Below are 19,996 nucleotides of genomic sequence, written 5' to 3' on the forward strand. Positions count from 1 at the left end.
GACTTTTACCGACGCAATTTACTACCGTTGCTAAAAAAGTATAACATTCATTAAGCGCCAAAATTATTGGTTGGCGCCAAAATTTCAAAATTTTTAGCTACGAGACTTATTTTTTAGTAACACAATAAGCGTTGCTATTAGTGTGCTTACTTTTGGCGATGACAAGTTGGTGTGGGTAAAGACTTAAACATTTAGCGATGATAACACTATTCGTTGGTAAAAGTTTTGCTAGTGAAATGAGGTGATTTAGTAATTTATGTTTTTATTCTAGTTTTTCAAAGAGTTTTAATATTCTAGTTATTGAATTGTAAAATTAAAGTGATTATCGAATTAGATCACAAAATAAACCCATCAAGTCCAAACACACTCTTAACTCTTAAGTTGAGATGGCTAATTCGAGATAATCTAAACTTTTCCAAAGAATTAGATTATCAATTTTAATATGTTTGGTTTTATTTTTAAAAACTTGTTTCAGAATTTTTTTTTTCTAAAAAACTAAAAAAAATTGGTGCAAAAATAAAAAAATACTTATTATTTTTGTATAATTTTATCTTTTAGGAGGATATAAATAATTTTTAAAATTTTAAAAATATATTTCTGATTTTTATTGGTCTCAAATTAGTTTTAATTTTTTTTAAAAAAAAAATCTAAAAATTGATTTTATTATTTTTTGTTTTGGTGATTTGCCTGTAGAAATTGTTGAGGCGGTGAATGTTCCCTCTCAAAATTCGCTCTTTGTTTTTCCAAGATAGGTAAGCCCCCTCATCACCCTCCCCGATTTTCACTCTTGCACAGGCTTCTCTCACAATTCGTAGTTCTCTCCCCCTCACAATCGCACACTGCATAGACGTTTGTTGATCGTCAGGTTGTCGCTGTTTGCTGCTGCTGTGCGAGACCATCAGTGCTTCAGTCTGCCCCTATAGGTTTGTTCCCTTTTGGCTTTGTATCTTACTGCCCCTGTTTTTTTTATTTTACTATTAATCTGGTTTTCTTCGATCTGTCTTTGATATCCATGTGATTTTGCTGTTCGAAATGCAACTGTCGGTAAGCTATATGGAGTGTTTAACTACTGATGTGAAATCGTAGTAAGTTTTATAGGTATTTGATTGAATTAGGTTTAGAATAAAATCTGTATATCAATGCCCTCATTTTGTATTTTGATCTGATGTACTCTGTAAGTGAACATTTTCTGAAATGTCTCTATCCCTGGCTTTGTGATCATTTTTAAAGCATTTCTAAATATATTATTTAGTACTTCTTCTTTTGAAAATCTATGATTTTTGAAAATCATAAAATATCCCACTTTCCCCCTAAAAAATATGTGTGTGTATATATATATATGTTTATATATTTAAGTTTACAAAACAAAAACAGAAACAGGCATCTAGGTGTTATTCAAATGATAGGCAAATTAAAAACTCCAGATCCAGAAAATGTGCATTCATAACTACAAAATTGACAGAGTCACTCCCAACCATAATTCATTCACACAACCAAAAGCATGATAAAAGAAACAGAACAAACCATATCCTAAACACCCAGAGACATTACCAAAGAGTTGAATAGCTTCCCTAACTAAAAGCGATAGGATTCCCTAGCAATGTTGAGTAATATTTGCATCTTAAATTTAGTGCTTTCCTATGACTAGGACCTAATTATGTTTACAAGGGATAATTGACTCTTTTACCACTAACATATTTTTGTTTGTGTTCTTTTGCTTTCCCCGTCCTTTATAAGAAACAAATTCAGTAAAAGGCAGAGAAATAACCCAAGTGTACTTGAAGTGTACTAGGGGGATGGGGATAAACGAAAGGCATGCCCATGCTTGAATGAAAGTTGTGTACTTGTTGCATTAGTCGCAGGTAGGTCCAGCCTATGCTTGAATGAAAGTTTAAGTTATGTTATGCAAGATGGTACTGATAAAAGTGCTGAAAATTTAATTGTTCAAAACATGGCGTCTATAACAGTGAGCTCTTAAACCTCAACCTTATTAGTTTGTTTTCTTCTTGGCTTCCCAGGATTCCACCTAAGCTGAAACCTGTAGAGATTGCACATTATACACGTCCATATCTTTAGGATTAGGTTGTTTTGGAAGCACTATGGAGTGGCCTAAGGTAATATTGCAAAGCCTTTAAATTTGGACACCAAATCAAATGCTCCCTTTATAAAATAGTATCAATAAAAACATAAATTGCTTACCTTAAATTCTGCACTTGTCTTTTCCTTCAAGAAATTCCTTCGCTCATGCGTTGATTTGATGTTGTCAGGTTGCAGTTTAAGCCTTTTTTCTTCATTAGGTGCCTTTCTTCTTCATTAGCCTCACGTGACAAATCATATAGAAATGCCCAAGCGATAAAAACCTATAAATGCCATCATCTCCCAAAAAGCTTCAAAGAAAAAGAGAGAAAAACATAATACTCTGCATTCATGATATTTTGAATTCCTCATTTCAAAGCACCAATGCTCAAACAAGTTACAATTGTGAACTAATGTTTCAAAGAGATTTTTCCCCCCCCCCCCCCCCCCCCCCCCAATTGTTCTAGTGTTGATATATTCTACAAGCATTAAATATCATCCTATATCATATATACTTGTTCAACCAATAAAATAATCACATTATTAATTGATCCGTAAAAAATTCATCTAGGATACATCCAACGTAATGAATTTTTTTTTTTCTTTTTTCATTTCAATATAATGTTATTACCATTATCAGCAGTAAAAAGTTCTACGATCCAGATTGCCACATATCAAAAGTGCATGATTCACATTTTAATTTTCAGACTAAAAAAATATAATTTTATTTGAAAGGAAGCTAACCCAGCTTCACAAAGTTTTAATTTCCTCAAATGATCAAATTTTAATGAGAATTAAGTTATTGTGCTACTGTTCATACAAAGAAAGAATTTGTGACAATGTTTAAGTAAATAATTTGATTATTGTTATGTGACTATAAATAACCAGATGTGCTTCTATTTTTTTAATATTTATTTTGGTTGGCATGATTACTCCTTGCAATTCACATTGTCAAATTTTTGCAATCATGGGTGCAATTACTGACAATAGTGTGGGATTCGAAGTTTTAGATCAATAAAATTTTGTGTTTTGTTCACATAATCACAAAGTATGTGAACAAATTTATTTTCTTGTGAGTGGACATGGATTGTTTGAAAAAAAAAATTTGAATATTGCTGAAATTTATCTAAATGTATATGCTTTCACTGTATATATATATATATATTTTTTTTTTTTGGTTACTAAAAGGAGAAATCGAGATCTGGATGGTCAAACATGTACATTCTTACTAACATTTTTTTAAAACTATTATGCAATTTGAAATGTAAAATTATTAGGTAGTTTGAAATCATATGATATTATTTTAGTGGATGTTCGTGATTTAGTAGTGACATATATGGTCATTAAAGATATGATAATTTGTCGTTTCGCACGTAGGCATTCATTTTATTTTTCTTTGTTTCGTTTTATAGGTTATTTTGTTGAACATTTAGATACTTTTTGGAATTATTATGTTTGGGATTGTTAGATATAGTTAGACACGTTTTAGAATTCTTATGTTTAATATTGTTAGATATTTAAATAAAATTTGGGATATTGAAATGCATTTGATATTAATTTGGTTACATTACTAATTGTTATGATGTTGTGTTTGATATTGTTTTTATTTTGATTTGCTCTCCCATGTGAGCTGTACATGGGCTTCTTTTGTGATGGCTTGGATGATTATTGTTTTTGTTTGTAACAACATTGGTTGAGTTTCCATTTCCCAGGTGGTTTATATGCTCTGTTTGGACCTATTTTAGACATCCATATTATTGTATGTGGTTCTTGAACAGGTTGGTGTGTTTCTGGTGCTGGTTTGCTGGTTTGCTATTTTTGTTTCAATTTTTGAAGGCAGATGATTTCTGCACTTACATTATTGGTTTGTAGTGACTAGGGAAGATGCATCAAGCTGGAGTAGGGAAGGTTTTTTTTCCTATTTACATCACGCTATAAGGGAACTTGTGGCTTTTAGCTTGAAGTATGACCCCTGGTTTTCATGTAATGCGCACCTCAATCATTCATTTTTCCATTTTGAACTCTGAGAATTTGTTTTCTTGTTTCAGAATTCGGGAAAGGAAGGAATCTGTAACTGTGTTGTTGTGTGCGACCAGTGGTCGTGGCAAATCTACATTGTCAGCACTGCTGGTATATCTATTTTGTTGCTGAAAGCATTAGTATTCTTTTTACATTTTGGACATGGAGAATTAATGGCATTTCTTCAACCTCCCCCCATTTTAAAATCTTTCTTCTTCTTCTTCTTCTTCTTCTTCTTCTTCTGCTTCTTTCCCTATTCTTCTCCAAAAATATATGAAAGTTTCTGGCCAGGATATTAACTTTACATTTATTCCCTCTTTAGTGGCAACAATAGTGATTTTGTAAATGATGCATGAATGGTTTTCAGTAGATGATCATTGATGCTGATTGTAACACCTGCTCGTTGATCTTGGAAAAAAAAAAAAAAAACTTTCTTATTGTTGTGTTTTTTTTTTCCTACTAAACTTTCTGGATTCGCCATTTCAAGTGGAAAAAATCTCCATATTAGATAGTAAAAAACTGCTATCTAGGACATTGCTGGAAGCAAATGTGGCAGATTAATTTGGAACTTTATAGTAGCTTCTGTGCCTTCTTCCATCCTGTGCCTGAATGACTTTGGAGAACAAGGACTTATCTAGAATTCATTAATACTAGCTTATGATCTGAGATGGGGGACGTAAGAAAATAGATAGCTTTACATTATGGATTTGGGAGTAGGATATTGGGCTTGTATGGGACAGATTTCAAATGACTCCATTTTCATTGATATTTCATATTCATCAATAGTGGGCCCTCGCATTCTTCATTTGTCTACCTGGGATTCAAATCCAAGCTAGAATCCTGTAAGAAATCATGTGCAAGTCTTCCCTTCCAAATCATCAATTTAAATGCCACTTTAGTTTGCATCTGAGGTTAACTGCACCAGCCTTCAGAATGCTGAACAAAAATTGAGACTAATCATTGTACATTTAAAATATACTATCCTAATTTTTTTTACTTATAGTCATGTCTTCATCTATTTTGCAACATAGCAGGTTGGGTATCATGACTGTGATATCTACTGACTCAATTCGGCATATGTTGAGGAGCTTTGTAGATGAAAAGAAAAATCCCTTGGTTTGGGCTTCAACATACCATGCTGGGGAATATTTGGATGCAAAAACTGTTGCAGCAGCAAAGGCCAAAAGAACAGCTAAAAAATTAGCTGGTGTTTCCCGGCCCCTACCAAAAGATGATGCCTGATGGTTCTACAGTTGGAAAGTCTAATACCCAACCACCAGAAGTGGGTTCTAATGCTGCTGAATTTATCAGGCCGAGACAAATGGCCATTGAGGGATTTAAAGCACAAAGTGAAATGGTCATTGACAGCCTTGACCGGCTGATCACTGCATGGGAAGAACAGAATTTTTGCATGGCTATACAGGACAGTCCAGTAGTTCCAATTGGGAGGAGCCCTAGGACAGATGTCCTTTTAAAGGCAGAAAAAGCAGTGTTGGAGTCTGGCAGTAGTGTTGTAAGATTAGCAAGACTTTACATATCCTTTATGAAAATGCAAGTTATAAGATTTACATATATCTATTGGTGAAACTTTAGGGATTTATGGTCCGAATCAGTTTGTTATATACATGCATACCCACATATGTGAGCACACACATCCCACCTTAACTCTCAATACAAAGCAGATAAAGGTGCACATGTTTATTGGTTGGGGAAAGGCACTGTTGACACTCATCCATATCACATCCTCAATCTTATACACTACGAGGTGAGTGTTTATCTTTGTGTATTTTTTATTGTCTTCTATGAATTACTGTCCTTACGATTCTATCTGAGTTGCCTTCCCCCTATTTCTCATTAAATTATAAATATAATTACGCAATACCTTTTCTTGCTCCATGAGAATATTGGGGGAGAGAAAAAGAAAAAAAAAAGCTTTGATGGGTTTATTCTATTCACTCTTTTACTTGGGCAGTCACTTTGATATTCTTCTCACTCTCTCTCTCTCTCTCTCTCTCTCTCTCTCTCTCTCTCTTTGTGGGTCAATTTTTTATGCTTTTTAATTATATTTAGATACAAATTGGAATCTGAGCTCATACCATGCTTTAGGTCATATCTTATTTCATCATCTTCAGTCTTCCATACATTCCCTGAATTCCTAAAGTAAATCTGTGTAACCATTTGTGTTTGTGATATCGATAACATTTAATTTGGTGTGCCTTGCATATTTCCACAAAAGGATGCAGCTTCCCTCTCAATAGCAATCTTGAAGATTAAACTTTGGGGCCGAATTTTTCTAGGCTGTGATAATCATCCTTTATCCAATTATTATTATTATTATTATTATTATTATTATTATTATTATTATTATTATTATTATTTAATTTATTTTTTTCCCCTTGTTTGAATGTTGGATTTTAATGACTCCTCTCTACCAAAGTTTTCTATGCAAACGAGTACAACTACCTGCAGCTGCAATTGACATTATTTTTCACAAGACTGATGATGAAGTTTTCTTACCTTGTAATTTCTCTGCTTCATATGTACTGCAGACATGAGGAGAGATGTGCAGGAGATATTCAAGATGACTCCTCATGACAAACAAGTTATGATGTTTTCTGCAACACTCAGCAAGGAAATCCGTCCTGTTTGCAAGAAATTTATGCAAGATGTAATGTCCCATGACCAGTTCTACTTGAATTTAGAAGAATCCTTTTCCATAAATGTCAGCTTTCTGCTGGCGATAAATAGTTAGGAATGTAGTGGTTGTAGGCTTGTAGCCTTCTATGCTTTCAGTTTTGCATTTTGTTTATGCCCATTATTCAATATTCTACCTAAGTATGTAATGTGATAGGGGATGGGTAGTGGCAGAAGAGAGATCGGTCTTTAGGTCTGATGTGTGGGGATAGTTTCTTCATTCTTCGGTACCTTATTTTTTCTTTTGTTCACATCCCTAGTTATTTTCTTGTTTACTTTAGGCCTTGAGTGTGGGTTTTTAATGGGGTTGATGCTGGATGTCTTACCTGTGGCTCCTTTTGGTTACATAATAGTATATATGTTGAGCAATAGTGGACTTGCTTCTTGTGAGTTAGAATATCTGCAAGAAGACATCAGATGGACCGAAATCTCAATTGAAGGGATGTTCATCCATCATTCATTTCGTGCTGGATTCCATTACCTTCAGGAAGGCTCCTAATATGCTTTACTGTGACATTTCTTCCTTTCAGCCAATGGAAATTTATGTTGATGACGAGGCGAAATTGACCCTTCATGGTCTTGTACAGGTATTGCTTTGGAAGTTTGGTTTTTGGTCTTTACCTTATTTTTAACCATTATCTTACCTCTCAATTTTTTCCTCGTGTCAGCACTACATCAAATTGAGTGAGCTAGAGAAAAACCGCAAGCTGAAAAGTTTGTAAGAAAAGTTTGTAATTTTTTTTTGTTCGTATAGCATTTTCCATTTTGTTTACTTAGTTTTTACATGAAATTTCTAACAAGTTTCCAATAAGCTTTGTTTGACAATTGTTGGGTCTCATTTATGCAAACAAAAGACAGTTACTGATCCTACATTCTATTTGTGAAATTAGAATAGTTTGATTGAGAAAACAGAGATAATTAAGTTATCCTTTCCTGAAAAGAGAAAGCTTTTATCTGTAATCATGTCCAAAAAAAAAAAAAGAAAAAAAAAAAAAGAAGGAGAAGGACAGAGAGCAAGACTTCTTTGTTTGACGATTTGGTTCACCCTGAACTCAGATAATTCTTGTGATCATAATTGCAGTAACAGAATTCATGAAGTGTTCTACTTCATAAAAATAGGTGCTTACCATTTTTTTTTTCCAAACGTTTGGACAATCAATTTATTATTATTATTATTATAGCAAAGTTATTTTTGCGTTGTTAGTTGTTTGTATAATTGTTCAAATCAATTTGTTGGAAATTGTTAAATTCACAGTTCTTTTTTATGAATTCACAGCCCTGTCTCTGACACAACCCTCTCTCTCATATAACAGGCTCCACCATGTGAGAGAGGGGTGCTATGGATCCGATCTGCCAAAAAAGAGTGAATTTATCAATCTCCCAATTTATTGTATCTTGGCGTTTAGATAGTTGTTTGAAAATACTTAGCTATTTTTTTCCTTTTCGTTCCACCTTTCCTCTCTCATTTAGTGTTTTACTGGCAGGCATTCTGATATCAGCTTGGTTGAGTTGGCAAATGAAACAGTTAAAGAAGATGACAGAGCTGTTTTATTGGAGTGGGGAGGTCTCCAGTCAGCTTCTCCTAAAGCTCGAAGTTCACCTGTCACATCTCACGTTGTCAGGTTAGAAAAAATAGCTGTTTCCATCTTTGATTATTTATGAGAAATATGAACGGGTTAATTTAACATTCTTTATGCTCTTTAACTTTTCAGATTTCTTCTAATGGATGAGACTTTCTTGCTAGAAAATCGATTGACACTCAGAGCCATGTAAGTCTCTCATCGTCACAATTTAAAACCATAAGTTTTGGAGCTTTGTAAGTTTCAAGGACATGGTTAGAAAGCTGACTCTCATTTTTCTTCTTATTGTTCTCTCTCCCTACCGATCTGAATTTGGTGTCCTTTTGATCTACTGTTACTTATGTGACCGTACAATTCTCTTCGGTGAATCAAAAAGGTTTTGCCAATGCCCTCATCTTATAATTCATACTTTTCATTCCGCGAGTTTGTTATTTTCTTCGGTGAAGTATGTGCTAGACCAATTTTAAATCTTAAAAAGAAAAGTTCAATGTGAAAAATATAGAAAGAGGAATGGGTGGATATCACATTCTTTAACAACTTTGAAATGTTATTTTAAAATATATATATATATGTATATCCCAGAACTTTACGAGGAAGTGAAAGGATTAGCGAGGTCATAACCTGATCCACTTATATGGGCATAACCTAATGAACCAACACTAATAGAAAGGAGAGATAACAAAAGCAAAATTACTAGTCGACGGACTAGCTGCTACCAGATGCTTCAGTCTCTCTTCTGCTTCCTTGGATGTGTAACCAAACAATTAGGGAGGACTTCATCTCTCCATATAAAATTCACAATGGCCAGGATATACAGTTATTGTTTTCTGTATCTATTTCAGTTATAATTGGTCCATCTGCATCAAAGTTGTGTCCAATGAGCTTGTCTTTTAACCATCATTTGTTTTTGCAGAGTTATAATCGGGATCTTTTCTTATTTCTCTACTTCCTTCTCATCATAGTTTCAGCAATTACTTCTTTCAAGATTCATCATGATAAGTCACCAATCTCAGGAAAATCCATACTGTATCTGAACAGGCATCAAACTGAAGAGTGGAAAGGTTGGATGCAGGTTAGTCAGTTTTTAAGATGACATGTCTATTTCTTTGAATTGTCTAATTTTTAGAATTGTCTAATTTATTGTTACTTGTTTTCAGTGTAAAAGAAACAGTTTATTTCCTTTGTGTTTGTTTCTAGTGTCTCTTGTGATTTGTTTGGAAGTTTGAACTCTAATCAATATAATTCCCTCCCACTCCTTTCAGTGTTTCTCTACCTGGAAACACTTGCTCTATAGAGAGAGAGAGAGAGAGAGAGAGAGAGAGAGAGAGAGGGAGTCAACAAGTTGCTGAAAGTTTATTTATTACCCTGCTCTATAATTGGAACTAGGAGCAGTTTGTGAAGGGCTTGGGAATGTTGCCTTCAAGTTTAATTGATGTGGGATGCTAATCAAATCTTTTGGTTATAGGACCTCCAAACTACACTCTGTCTGAAGTCATTAATCCTGTGAATAATTAAAGCTCTTTTCAGCCATAAGAATTTTGTTTTCACTTCCTAATCAGATGAAACATCTAGAATAACTTCTCCATGCTTAAATTCAGCATTAACTTGCCATTCCTTGATGTCCATTTTGTTGTCAATAAGAATCTTCTGGCACCCAAGTTCGTTGGCCGGGTTGAATTGGCTCTGTTTTCTTATTGGACAAATATAAAATTGACTTGGACTTGCATCTCTTGGAACTTTTCAAAGAGAAAAACACATTTTGCATCTACTCATTTTGTTAATCATCCAAAATTTTACGAAGAGGCATATTTGAAATATTCATCGGGGCATTGCTTCTTGTAATTTGCATCAACAGCGTGTAGTGCATTGATGAGTTGGGCACTGTTTACATCTGCCTGCTTTTATATAATATAATATTAAGACATTTGATTTTCTTATGGTTAGTTATTTTCTTTTCTGCTTTGTTCAGTCAAGAGATCTATCAAATGTAAAGAGGGTGTTAACAAGGGCACAAGAGAATCCAAGCCAACATTTCTCGTTCGAAATGACGTATGTGTCTTCTTGCTATTTTTGCTCTTCCCAAGTTGAATTCAGCTTGAAATCTTGAGTTTGTAATGAATTTTTGATTTTTGTTTCTGTTTTTTTCTTCTTTGCAATTTTCCTACTTGTTCATTATTTGTCTGACATGTGTGAAAAAAGTACTTACATGTACATGCACACACACCTGTCCATATAGGGAAGAGCTGAGACACACCAGTGGTTTATGTTAAATTAAGAACGAAAGCTCAATTGCGACCATAATTATACTTCTGTTCCCTTTTTGCTTATGGCAGGTGGGGAAAGTGTTGCTAAATGCATTGTTATATCCAGGCATCAAGACGAACATGTAGAAAAATTCCATTGTTGCGATATTTCATACGGCGGTAATATTTCTTAATTAAATAATTCAAAATACACTTTTGTGGGGGAAATAAATAAGAAACGGGGATGTTTTGTTATCTGTCATTTCTATTGCAATATATTCTGTTGTATCATACAAGGCTCCAGGCATGATAAATCTTGTCATTGAATTTCATAAGTGAGGCTAACAAATCGAGGTTCCTATTTCTGCTGCATGATAATGGGATATTTATCCAATAAACAAATGGGATAACTATTCTATTATATAAAGTGCACCTGAGTTAGGTCGGAAGCTGTCACTTTTTTTTTTTTTAAAATTTTTTCCAAGAATGTCTTTATACCTAGTAACTGTCACTCTTTCCCACTCAGTAACTATCACATCTAATAACAATAAGAATAATTTTTTTTTTGGTCAGACCGTCCAAAATTGCTATTAGTTTTCCTCAACCATCATACTATCCAAAAATTTAAATATAAAATTGCAAATGCGTTTGCACACACCGCTTGTACATATATATGTGGGAAGGATTCTCATGGGTTGTTTTTTACGGAAATTTTTTCTGAAGCATTTTTTTTAATGCACTTTGTAGTGGGAAATTTCAATTGTGTTTTTTGTAGGGTGATGTGGGAAACAACAACATTGACAATGACAGTGTTGTGGCACGTACCTTCTTAATAAGAACAAAAACTGAGGAGGATCGGAAGAAGCTTGCAGCAGCAATTCAGGAATATGCCCCTCCTGCTTGAAAATACACATGAAAGTGATTTTCCATCACATTGTACAACCCTTGAGCTTCAACAAAATTGCAAATGCAAAAGTTTTGTGTAGGGTGGTCTTGTTGAAGCCGATGAATCCTCCTTTTCTTTCGGAGGGAGGGCGAGCTCCAAAAATCTACCAAGCGGAGCCAATATTCAAAAGTTGACAATATTTTCATATGTACAAGAGGCTAATGCACCTGTATCATGTAGAGAAGAAAGGATGTTCTCCAAAGTGGGTATTTTACATTCTTTTTTTTTTCTTCTAATTATCATGCAAGGATTAGCAAAGAACTTGGCTTGAGTAGCTCCTATTAAAATGCCTTTACATGTTGGTCATCTCTTCTGAAATGCCCCAAGGAATGTCAAATAATGCAGTTGGCCTGGTGGTTGCAGATGCACAAAGCTCATCTGAGATGCATGAATCAGATTCGCCTGCTGCAGCTGCTGGTCTGCTGCTGCCGCCCTTGTGGTTGATGCTTGCTGGGCTGCTGCTGCTGCTGCAATGTTGCTGTGAAGCGGCTGCTACTAGATGTTGGTTTGCTGGATAAGTTTGTGGATACTTTTCGTGTCGTTTTGCCTGTCTTTGTTAGTTTCATGTTTTCATTGTGTTATCTGTTGTTTGTAATGTGGGTTCACAATTTGGATGTATCTGGGTATTTTAGTGAGTTTACCCTTTTAGGTTTTATACACTACTTCTAAAAGCAGTATCAGCGGTGTTTTTTTTTTGCTTGCACATCAACTTTAGGTAATTTTATATCAATGTTATTAGTTTGTAATAGTGGTGCCTGAGGAATGTCTCTTGTAAATCTATAAATTTTATAAAAATATATAAATTATTTTCAATTATTTTTGTTGGTAAATGAGTCGCTAAAAGTTTATTTGTGCCCACTCATATTGTGTTGTTAGAAGTGTATTTTTAGTCAATGCTAATTTTTCGTTGTCTAAAGTAAACCTTTATCGACAAATAAATCGTCGGCAAATAGCAATATTTACCGATGTAAATGTATTGCTAAAAGTTTATTTTTGCCCACTCATATTGTGTTGCTGAAAGTGTATTTTTTGCCAATGCTAATTTGTCGTTGCCAAAAGTGAAGCTTTATCGACAAACAAATCGTAGGCAAATGGCAGCATTTACCAACGTAAATGTGTTGCCAAAAGTTTACTTTTGCCGACGTATATTTTGTTGCTAAAAGTATATTTTTTGCCCATGCAAATTTGTGTCGCGAAAAGTGTCACACAATCACCATATTTGAATGACTTTTACCGACGCAAGGTAAATTGCCGACGATGGATGAAGGCTTTTAACAACGACTATGTTCGTCGCTAAAGGCATTACTTTTACCAACGCGATGATAATTTCGTCGGCAAAAACTTTTGCCGACTCACTTTTGCCTACGGGTTGCCAACGTAGCTTTGTGTGTTGGCAAAACTCTTTGCCGACGAATTTTCCCTTTTAGCAACATATTTTCTTGCGTTGCAAAAAATGCAATTTCTTGTAGTGCATGTTTGACTGATCTTCTAGCATTTCTTCTCTATAAAATACCCACTAATTCATGTTGTTCTCTTCAATCCAAAAAAGCGCTACTTTAAGCACAATATCACTCATATTCAAAGAAACCCAACCCATAAACCTTCCAGACCTGAAAAACAATGGCTTCTTATCATTGTAGTATTGTTCTATCTCTGGCTGTGATGCTGTCATTATCAAGCATCCACATATGCCTAGCAGCTCGCAACCTACTGCCAACAGTGCCTACAATTCCATCCATGCCAAAGGTCACACTCCCTCCACTGCCTGCAATGCCGACCATTATAGGGAAAATTACAAATTTGTTTAACTTAATGAGTTAAACTCAATTAACTAAGTAACTATTTTTCTTAAAAAATCTAATTAACGTTATCAATTATATCAAATTAACACAAAGTTTAAAATTAAAGGTCACAATCAAATTAATTGAAATGACAGGAATCCAAATAACACAAAGGTTAAAATTCAAAGTGTACCGAACCAGAGACGTTAACGACACTTTTTGTAACAAAAATATTTGGTCTCTAAAAAATAATTTTGTCCGCAAATTTTGATATCTGAAATCTTAATTTTTTGTAGTGAATGACACAATACGATAATATGAAATAGTAAACACATTGAGTTAGTGTTAGAAATAATTCTTACATAATCTCAAAATGACACAATACGATAATACAAAATAATCAAATAAACACAAACATAAAATGATGCAACTATATGGTTTTAGCTAAATCAGTAAAAAAAAAAATTTATATATATAATGGTTTGGTCCCGTAGGCAGACAGTGGCTTTGTGCGCGTAAGATTACAAGCATATAATGTGACCCCGTTTTGTAGGACAGTAGATCCTGCTCTGCTCACAGCAGGTACCCGTGTCCACCATTAAACTCGTTAATTACTTAGGTAAAAAGACTACGATAGCGTTTGGTAGAGTTTTGTAAATGTGATTTGAGAGTATGAGTTGTATTTTGAGTTTGTGTGTTGTGAAATTATGATTTGAGTGTAGAAAATTTGTTTGGTAAAGAGTTTTGAAAATAATTTTGAAAAAAGGTTTTGATTTGAGTGAGGAATTATTGATGTGACATTTGATATGTGATACAAAAATTTATAACTCATAACTAAACATACAACTCAAAATTATTTTAAAGCACATAAAAAAATTTAAAAATTTCAGAAAATATTTTTTTCGATTATATAAATCAATTGCAAAAATATATATATATATATATATATATCACTATTCTGGTCAACCGGCCGGACTTCCCGTCAGGAAATTTTTTTTTAAAAAAAAACTTTGAAATGCGCGGCTGAGACAGAGCAGAGACAGAGCTCTCTGCAGAGTGTTTGAAACGTGATTCCAAAACACTAAACCAACATCATACTCAAACTATGGTGTAGAATCACGTTTTGAAATCACAACCAAATACAGAGGTTGCGTTTTGTAGAATTTTGTAAATATGATTTGAGAATATGAGTTAAATTTTAAGTTTGTGAGTTCTGGAATTATGATTTGAGTGTAAAAAAAATTGTTTGGTTATGGTTTTTTAGTAGAGTGTTGAATTGAGTTTTAAATTGAGTGTGGAATTGAGTTTTGAATTGAGTGTGAAATTGAGTTTTGAAAGTTTGATTTGATATGTGAAGTAAGAAAATTTGTTTAGTTTTGAGTTTTGGAAAGAGTTTTCAAAACTTAATTCAAATTGTTATAACTCAGAACAAAACACACTACTTTCACACCATTAAAAATTCTGATCAACACTCATAATCAAACTCTTTTTAAAATTCAATTAAATTTTTTATTATTAACAGAAAATAACATTAATCAATTTTTTAATTGAAAATACTACAAAGGAAATAATTTTTTTTTTCAAAATAAATATTCAAAAAATTTAAATCATAAATATTTAAATAATTTAAATAATCCAAAAAATTTAATAAGTAAAAAACTAAAATAAATATTCAAAAATTTTAAATTGTAAAAATTTAAATAATTTAAATATTTAAAAAATTTAAAATGTTAATATTTTAAATTTAAAAACAACTTTACACTCAAATTGTAACGAAACGCATAAAACAAAACTCAAATAAGAAATTATTTTTAAAACTTATAATCAAACACATAACTCGAAACTCCATACTATTTTCACAACTTTACACTCAAATCGTAACCAAATAAATAACAAAAAAAATAAAATATTAAAAAAATTTATAAAATAGAGTTTGAATTTATTTTTATAAAATATTTTAAAATTTAAAATATTAAAATCGTAATATTTTGAAATTAAAATATTTAAAAAATTAAAAAATTAAAAAAATCGTAACATATTTAAATATTACAATATTTAAAATATTAACAAAATTAAAATGTTTTTAAAATATTTAAAAAATTAAAATATTGATTTGAATTGAGTTTTGAAAAAAATTTTGAATTATGTGTTTGGTTATGAGTTTTGAAAAGTAATGATTATGTTTTGAATTGAGTTTGGAGAAATGAGTGTAGAATTATGATTTGAAAACTCAAAACAAACAACACACTCAAATCCATAGATAGAACTATAATTACAAAATCTTACCAAACGGAGACATTTTTTTCTACATAAAGACATTCATGCTTTACTCTATGTGTATTTTACCCCTAACATTTGAAAATTCACATATAAATCTTTTATGTTTAACTCGAATTTCACGATTGTTTTAATTTAGACGAAATGTCTCACAGTGCATTTCACTTGACAAGCCACAACAAAATTATGAGGTCATTTCTAAATAATATACACCAAGCCACATGAAGACAAAATGAAATTTATCCTAATTAATAATTTAATCATTATTTAAGCGATCTTATTTCCTTTTGGTTCCCTAATATTAGAATCATGACTGGCTGCTAACAATACAAGAAAATGCCTATTTTTGTACAAGAATTGATAATAGTTATCATATATACAATCTACTCATGTTAAATTGTTGGCACCACAATTTATTTTTCTATCGATTGTAACCTACTAATTATGGTCAAATTCGATTATAATCTGTCGATTGAAATCATAGACTATTTTTAAAGAATAACCTTGGCCACATTTGTTATTATTATTATTATTTATGTTGACAGGCATGCTGACGTAGCATGATGTGGCAGGATGACATGTTAAATGAAGGGCTAGAAAGTTAGCCATTATAGCAATTTGAAAGTTAGCTGATGAGATCAAGGAGTTAAGACCAAGTCAAGCACCAAATCTGCAAAGTGGTTACTATGAACATGAGATATAGATGATGTCTAGGAAATCATGATCTATTGAGGAAATCAAGCGATTTGATTATCTCTTTTTCTCTCATGTTAAACTATCTCAAAAACCACTCAGAATTCGTAATATTAGCTTCTAGTCAGGAGTAGTTGAATTAGCAACTTTAGGAGTAGATCAGTGTTAGTTTTTCAACCGTCATTTCTTTTCTTCTGTCAATTGCTGTGTTTTTTAGTTATTTGTTCTTGTTTAAGTTAATGCAACTTGTAACAATATTTATGTGAAGAATACATATTATGTTCTGTTTAATTTTTTCTTTATTTAATTACTTCCAGGGAAGTTCTTAATCTGTTTAAGACATATATAACTCAACCACACATCTGATCTTTTTTTGTTTATGTGAAAATTCATTCAAGTCTGTCGATTATCACTATCGAATGGGCTTAAACATTTAATTTAACTAAAATTCACACGCCCAGTGGGACCATTATAACTTGGAGTAATGACAATGAAGAAGCAGACTAACGCATATAAAATCATGCCTTCAAGTGGCATGTTTACATCTTGTGAACCAATAGATGCAAACAACTAATAGAGTTGTAGTGTTCCCATGGATACAGATTATCAGTAGAATGCCTCATATTTTAAATATTGTCAGTGTTATGGTGGTGGTTTTACCACTTATTGCTAACATATTGACATAACAAATGATGTGAAAAGAATGATTTGGCGTTGTGATGATGAAATTTATTAGTGCGGGAGTGAAATTTTGGCCCTAAAAGAAGAAATTAATTCTCTTTTATAGGCAAATATTTCAAATAATTTCATCATATTTGTGTTGTTTGACGCAAAGAGATTTAAATTACTGTGATAGAAAAATTCATCGACTTAAAGGCCAAATTTTTCTAATTGTTAAAGAAATTTGATATTGGAAACAAAAATTAGAAGGCATAATGGTCAATGAAAAATTAAGATATGAAACAAATATGGCTCATAAGGTTAATACAAATATTTTTGAACAGTCAATCATTCATGAAGAGCCAAGGCATGTGGCTCAAAGTGTTAGCACACCAAGTAATGAAGATAATGACTTTGGAGAATTTTCATAGGCCATTAATGGCTAAAATTAAAAAAACAAACCCTTCTCTCAAAAAAATATTGAGAATTCTAATGATAAAGGTTTACTTGGGGGGCTTGATTTTAAGCCAAAGATAGCTAAAACTTGTAAACATAAGGGGCATGATATTTTGCCAAACGTGGCAAAAAGTGACAAGCCATTAATGACTAAAAAAGAAGAACAACACCTCTCAAAAAAATGTTAAAAAATCATTATAAAATGATGGTAAAAATTCACTTGGGGGATGTGATTTTAAGTCAAAGGTAGTTGAAAATTATGAACTTGGGGGGCATGATTTAAAGCAAAAAAATGACGGAAAATTATGAACAACCCGCGTTTGTTGAGTGTTTTTTTTTATACTGTTCAAAGTGTCAAAATTTATGAATTTTTTATGACATTTAATTATGTGAACTTTGGAAATCAACATCCACTTTGGATTTGTGGATCGCACCAAAGATTAATTTTCATGGCATGGTTTGAAAAACAACAATGGTTGAAGAATGTATATGTAGTGAATTCTCTTTAATTAGCCAAAATGTGCCTAATAGAGAATTGTTTTATTTTAAATATAAGGAATGTGGCTCTCTGCTATGTCACTTGAAAGAGCCGAAGATAGGATATATGCCAATCGATAGTGACAGATTAAAAATTACTATGGGTGCAATATAACTCTTCAAGAATTTGAATTGTTTGCACCATAAAATATTTTCTGTAGATTGTGGTAAACTACCTTATAAATCATTTAATGGGATTTCATTCTTCAATCCATTTAAATGAAGGGGTCATTGTTGGCATCACATTTTATTTTTCTGTCGATTATGGCCTATTAATTATGGTCTGTCAATTGAAATCATAGACTATTTTTTAAAAAATAAACTTGGCCATATTTTTTTTTTTTTATTTTTGTCGACAAGAATGTTGACGTGGCATGACAATGTGTTAAGAACATGGTATGACATAGTATGATAACATGTTAAATGGAGGGTTAGAAAGTTAGCCATTACAACCATTTGAAAGTTAGTTACTGAGATCAAGGAGGCAAAACCAAGTTAAGCACTGAATTTGCAAAGTGATTACTATGAACATGAGATATGGATGATGTTTAAGAAATCATGATCTGTTTAGAAAATCATGGGATTTGATTATCTGTCTTTTCCTCATGTGACTAAGCCTATAAATAGGCCAAGAGAGATACAAAGAAAATAAACCATCTAAAAAATCACTCACAATTCGTGATATTAGCTTCTAATTAGGAGTAGTTGAAATAGCAACTTTTGGAGTAGATCAATAGTTTTTCGAACTCCTATTTTCTTTTCTTCTGTCGAGTGCTATATTTCAGTGTTTTTTTTTTTTTTTTGTTCTTGTTTAAGTTCATGCAACTTGTAACAAGTGACAATTTATTTGAATAATACATATTCTGTTCTGTTCTATTTTGTTTCTTCTTTATTTTATTATCTCTAGGGAAGTCTTTAATGTATTTAAGGCATAGAACTCAACCACATGTCAAATCTTTTTGTGTTTATGTGAAAATTCATTTAAATCTGTCAATCAATCACTATCGATTGGGCTTAAACCAAATGTTGCTAACATACACAACAACAGATAAATTATATTAACGACTCATAGAATTTAATAAAAATACAATAAAATTCACAAGTTTGACATAATTATGTTGAATTTTTTAAAAATATTAATTCAAATAACACTTAACTTATGTTCATTAGAAATTCGTTAATTATATGAATGGAAAATGATATTGTTGGCTGTTTTGGCTTTTGAGGGTTAATAGTGGAAATTTAAGTGTGCTAGCAAGGATCAATTAGTCCTTACAGAAGTTATAATTGCCAACCAATTATCAAGCGATTGTGTTGAAGTTCTTTTAGTCTCAATAAAAAGGACTTTTACTAGTGACTTGTTTCAGGAGAAAATTATGAATAGTAACACGTAAATATAATTTAGAAATCGAATTTCATTAAGCAAATGAAAACTTATAATGAAGTTACAACGACCCGCCTCGACGAGATTCACAGCAACAAATTACTGAAAGACTACTCCTCGGAATTGAAGTGCAGTACAGGAATTGAAGTGCTGGAAATGTAAAGAACTAGAAATGTAAAGTTGGAAAGAAAATGAAGTAAAATAAACTGGTTTCCGGATCTGAGTCTAGGTCCCTTCTGTTTAGCCCTCTCTACTATTTATACTCTTTAGTGACCTTCTAACCGTCTGAATTTGAAATACGTTTCCACGATCTCTGGTCATGGCTTCGCTCAACTAGCTCCCACTACGTCTCTTTTGTAGTTAGGCTTTCTTTCTGAATTTGAATTTGAATTGTAAATAACTGTTAGGGTACGTCATCTCGCGTCTCTTGACTATTTAGATGCCACGCAAATCTGATACTACCAATATGAATTGCCACATATCTGTCTTTGAATGGAGACTTGCTTTAATTTCCTAAATTACCCTTTAGGTGCCACGTGTCACTCTACGATTGGCTTTTACAATTTATACAACCAACATTACTCCCTGCACTAATATACCCAATATTTGGTAATATTAGTGGACTAGTACAATCTACCCATATCCTAGGA

General features: G+C 32.5%; 1 protein-coding gene across 6 annotated transcripts; it reads left to right on the plus strand.

Moving 5' to 3' along the window:
• The first annotated feature begins 698 nt into the window (after nucleotides 1-698).
• LOC114304545 (DEAD-box ATP-dependent RNA helicase 15) lies at nucleotides 699-12,374 on the plus strand. Of its 6 annotated transcripts, XM_082888535.1 has the most exons (15): nucleotides 699-923; nucleotides 3,789-3,854; nucleotides 3,949-4,039; nucleotides 4,125-4,206; nucleotides 5,127-5,860; nucleotides 6,645-6,763; nucleotides 7,320-7,376; nucleotides 7,458-7,507; nucleotides 8,274-8,411; nucleotides 8,502-8,558; nucleotides 9,332-9,441; nucleotides 10,339-10,418; nucleotides 10,703-10,792; nucleotides 11,388-11,760; nucleotides 11,922-12,374. In XM_082888535.1, exons 6-11 carry the CDS (start codon nucleotides 6,647-6,649, stop codon nucleotides 9,363-9,365), a joined length of 453 nt encoding a protein of 150 aa, XP_082744661.1. In that variant the 5' UTR covers nucleotides 699-923; nucleotides 3,789-3,854; nucleotides 3,949-4,039; nucleotides 4,125-4,206; nucleotides 5,127-5,860; nucleotides 6,645-6,646; the 3' UTR covers nucleotides 9,366-9,441; nucleotides 10,339-10,418; nucleotides 10,703-10,792; nucleotides 11,388-11,760; nucleotides 11,922-12,374. The 6 variants fall into 6 exon arrangements, with proteins under 6 accessions (XP_082744661.1, XP_082744654.1, XP_082744660.1 ...); XM_082888528.1 differs by lacking the exon at nucleotides 10,339-10,418 and having other exon boundaries at nucleotides 9,283-9,441; XM_082888534.1 differs by lacking the exons at nucleotides 10,339-10,418; nucleotides 11,922-12,374 and having other exon boundaries at nucleotides 9,383-9,441; nucleotides 11,388-11,457.
• Nucleotides 12,375-19,996: the final 7,622 nt, after the last annotated feature.

Source organism: Camellia sinensis, chromosome 1 (genome assembly GCF_055761805.1).
Source record: "Camellia sinensis isolate YWXY chromosome 1, ASM5576180v1, whole genome shotgun sequence".
NCBI classification, from domain to species: Eukaryota; Viridiplantae; Streptophyta; class Magnoliopsida; order Ericales; family Theaceae; genus Camellia; species Camellia sinensis.

Coding starts and splice junctions, on each gene's coding strand:
- LOC114304545 (XM_082888527.1), top strand. CDS start 6,647: ATGAGGAGAGATGTGCAGGAGATATTCAAGATGACTCCTCATGACAAA. Junction 6,764..7,319: donor GCAAGAAATTTATGCAAGAT/GTAATGTCCCAT, acceptor TCTTCCTTTCAG/CCAATGGAAATTTATGTTGA. Junction 7,508..8,273: donor AACCGCAAGCTGAAAAGTTT/GTAAGAAAAGTT, acceptor TTTTACTGGCAG/GCATTCTGATATCAGCTTGG.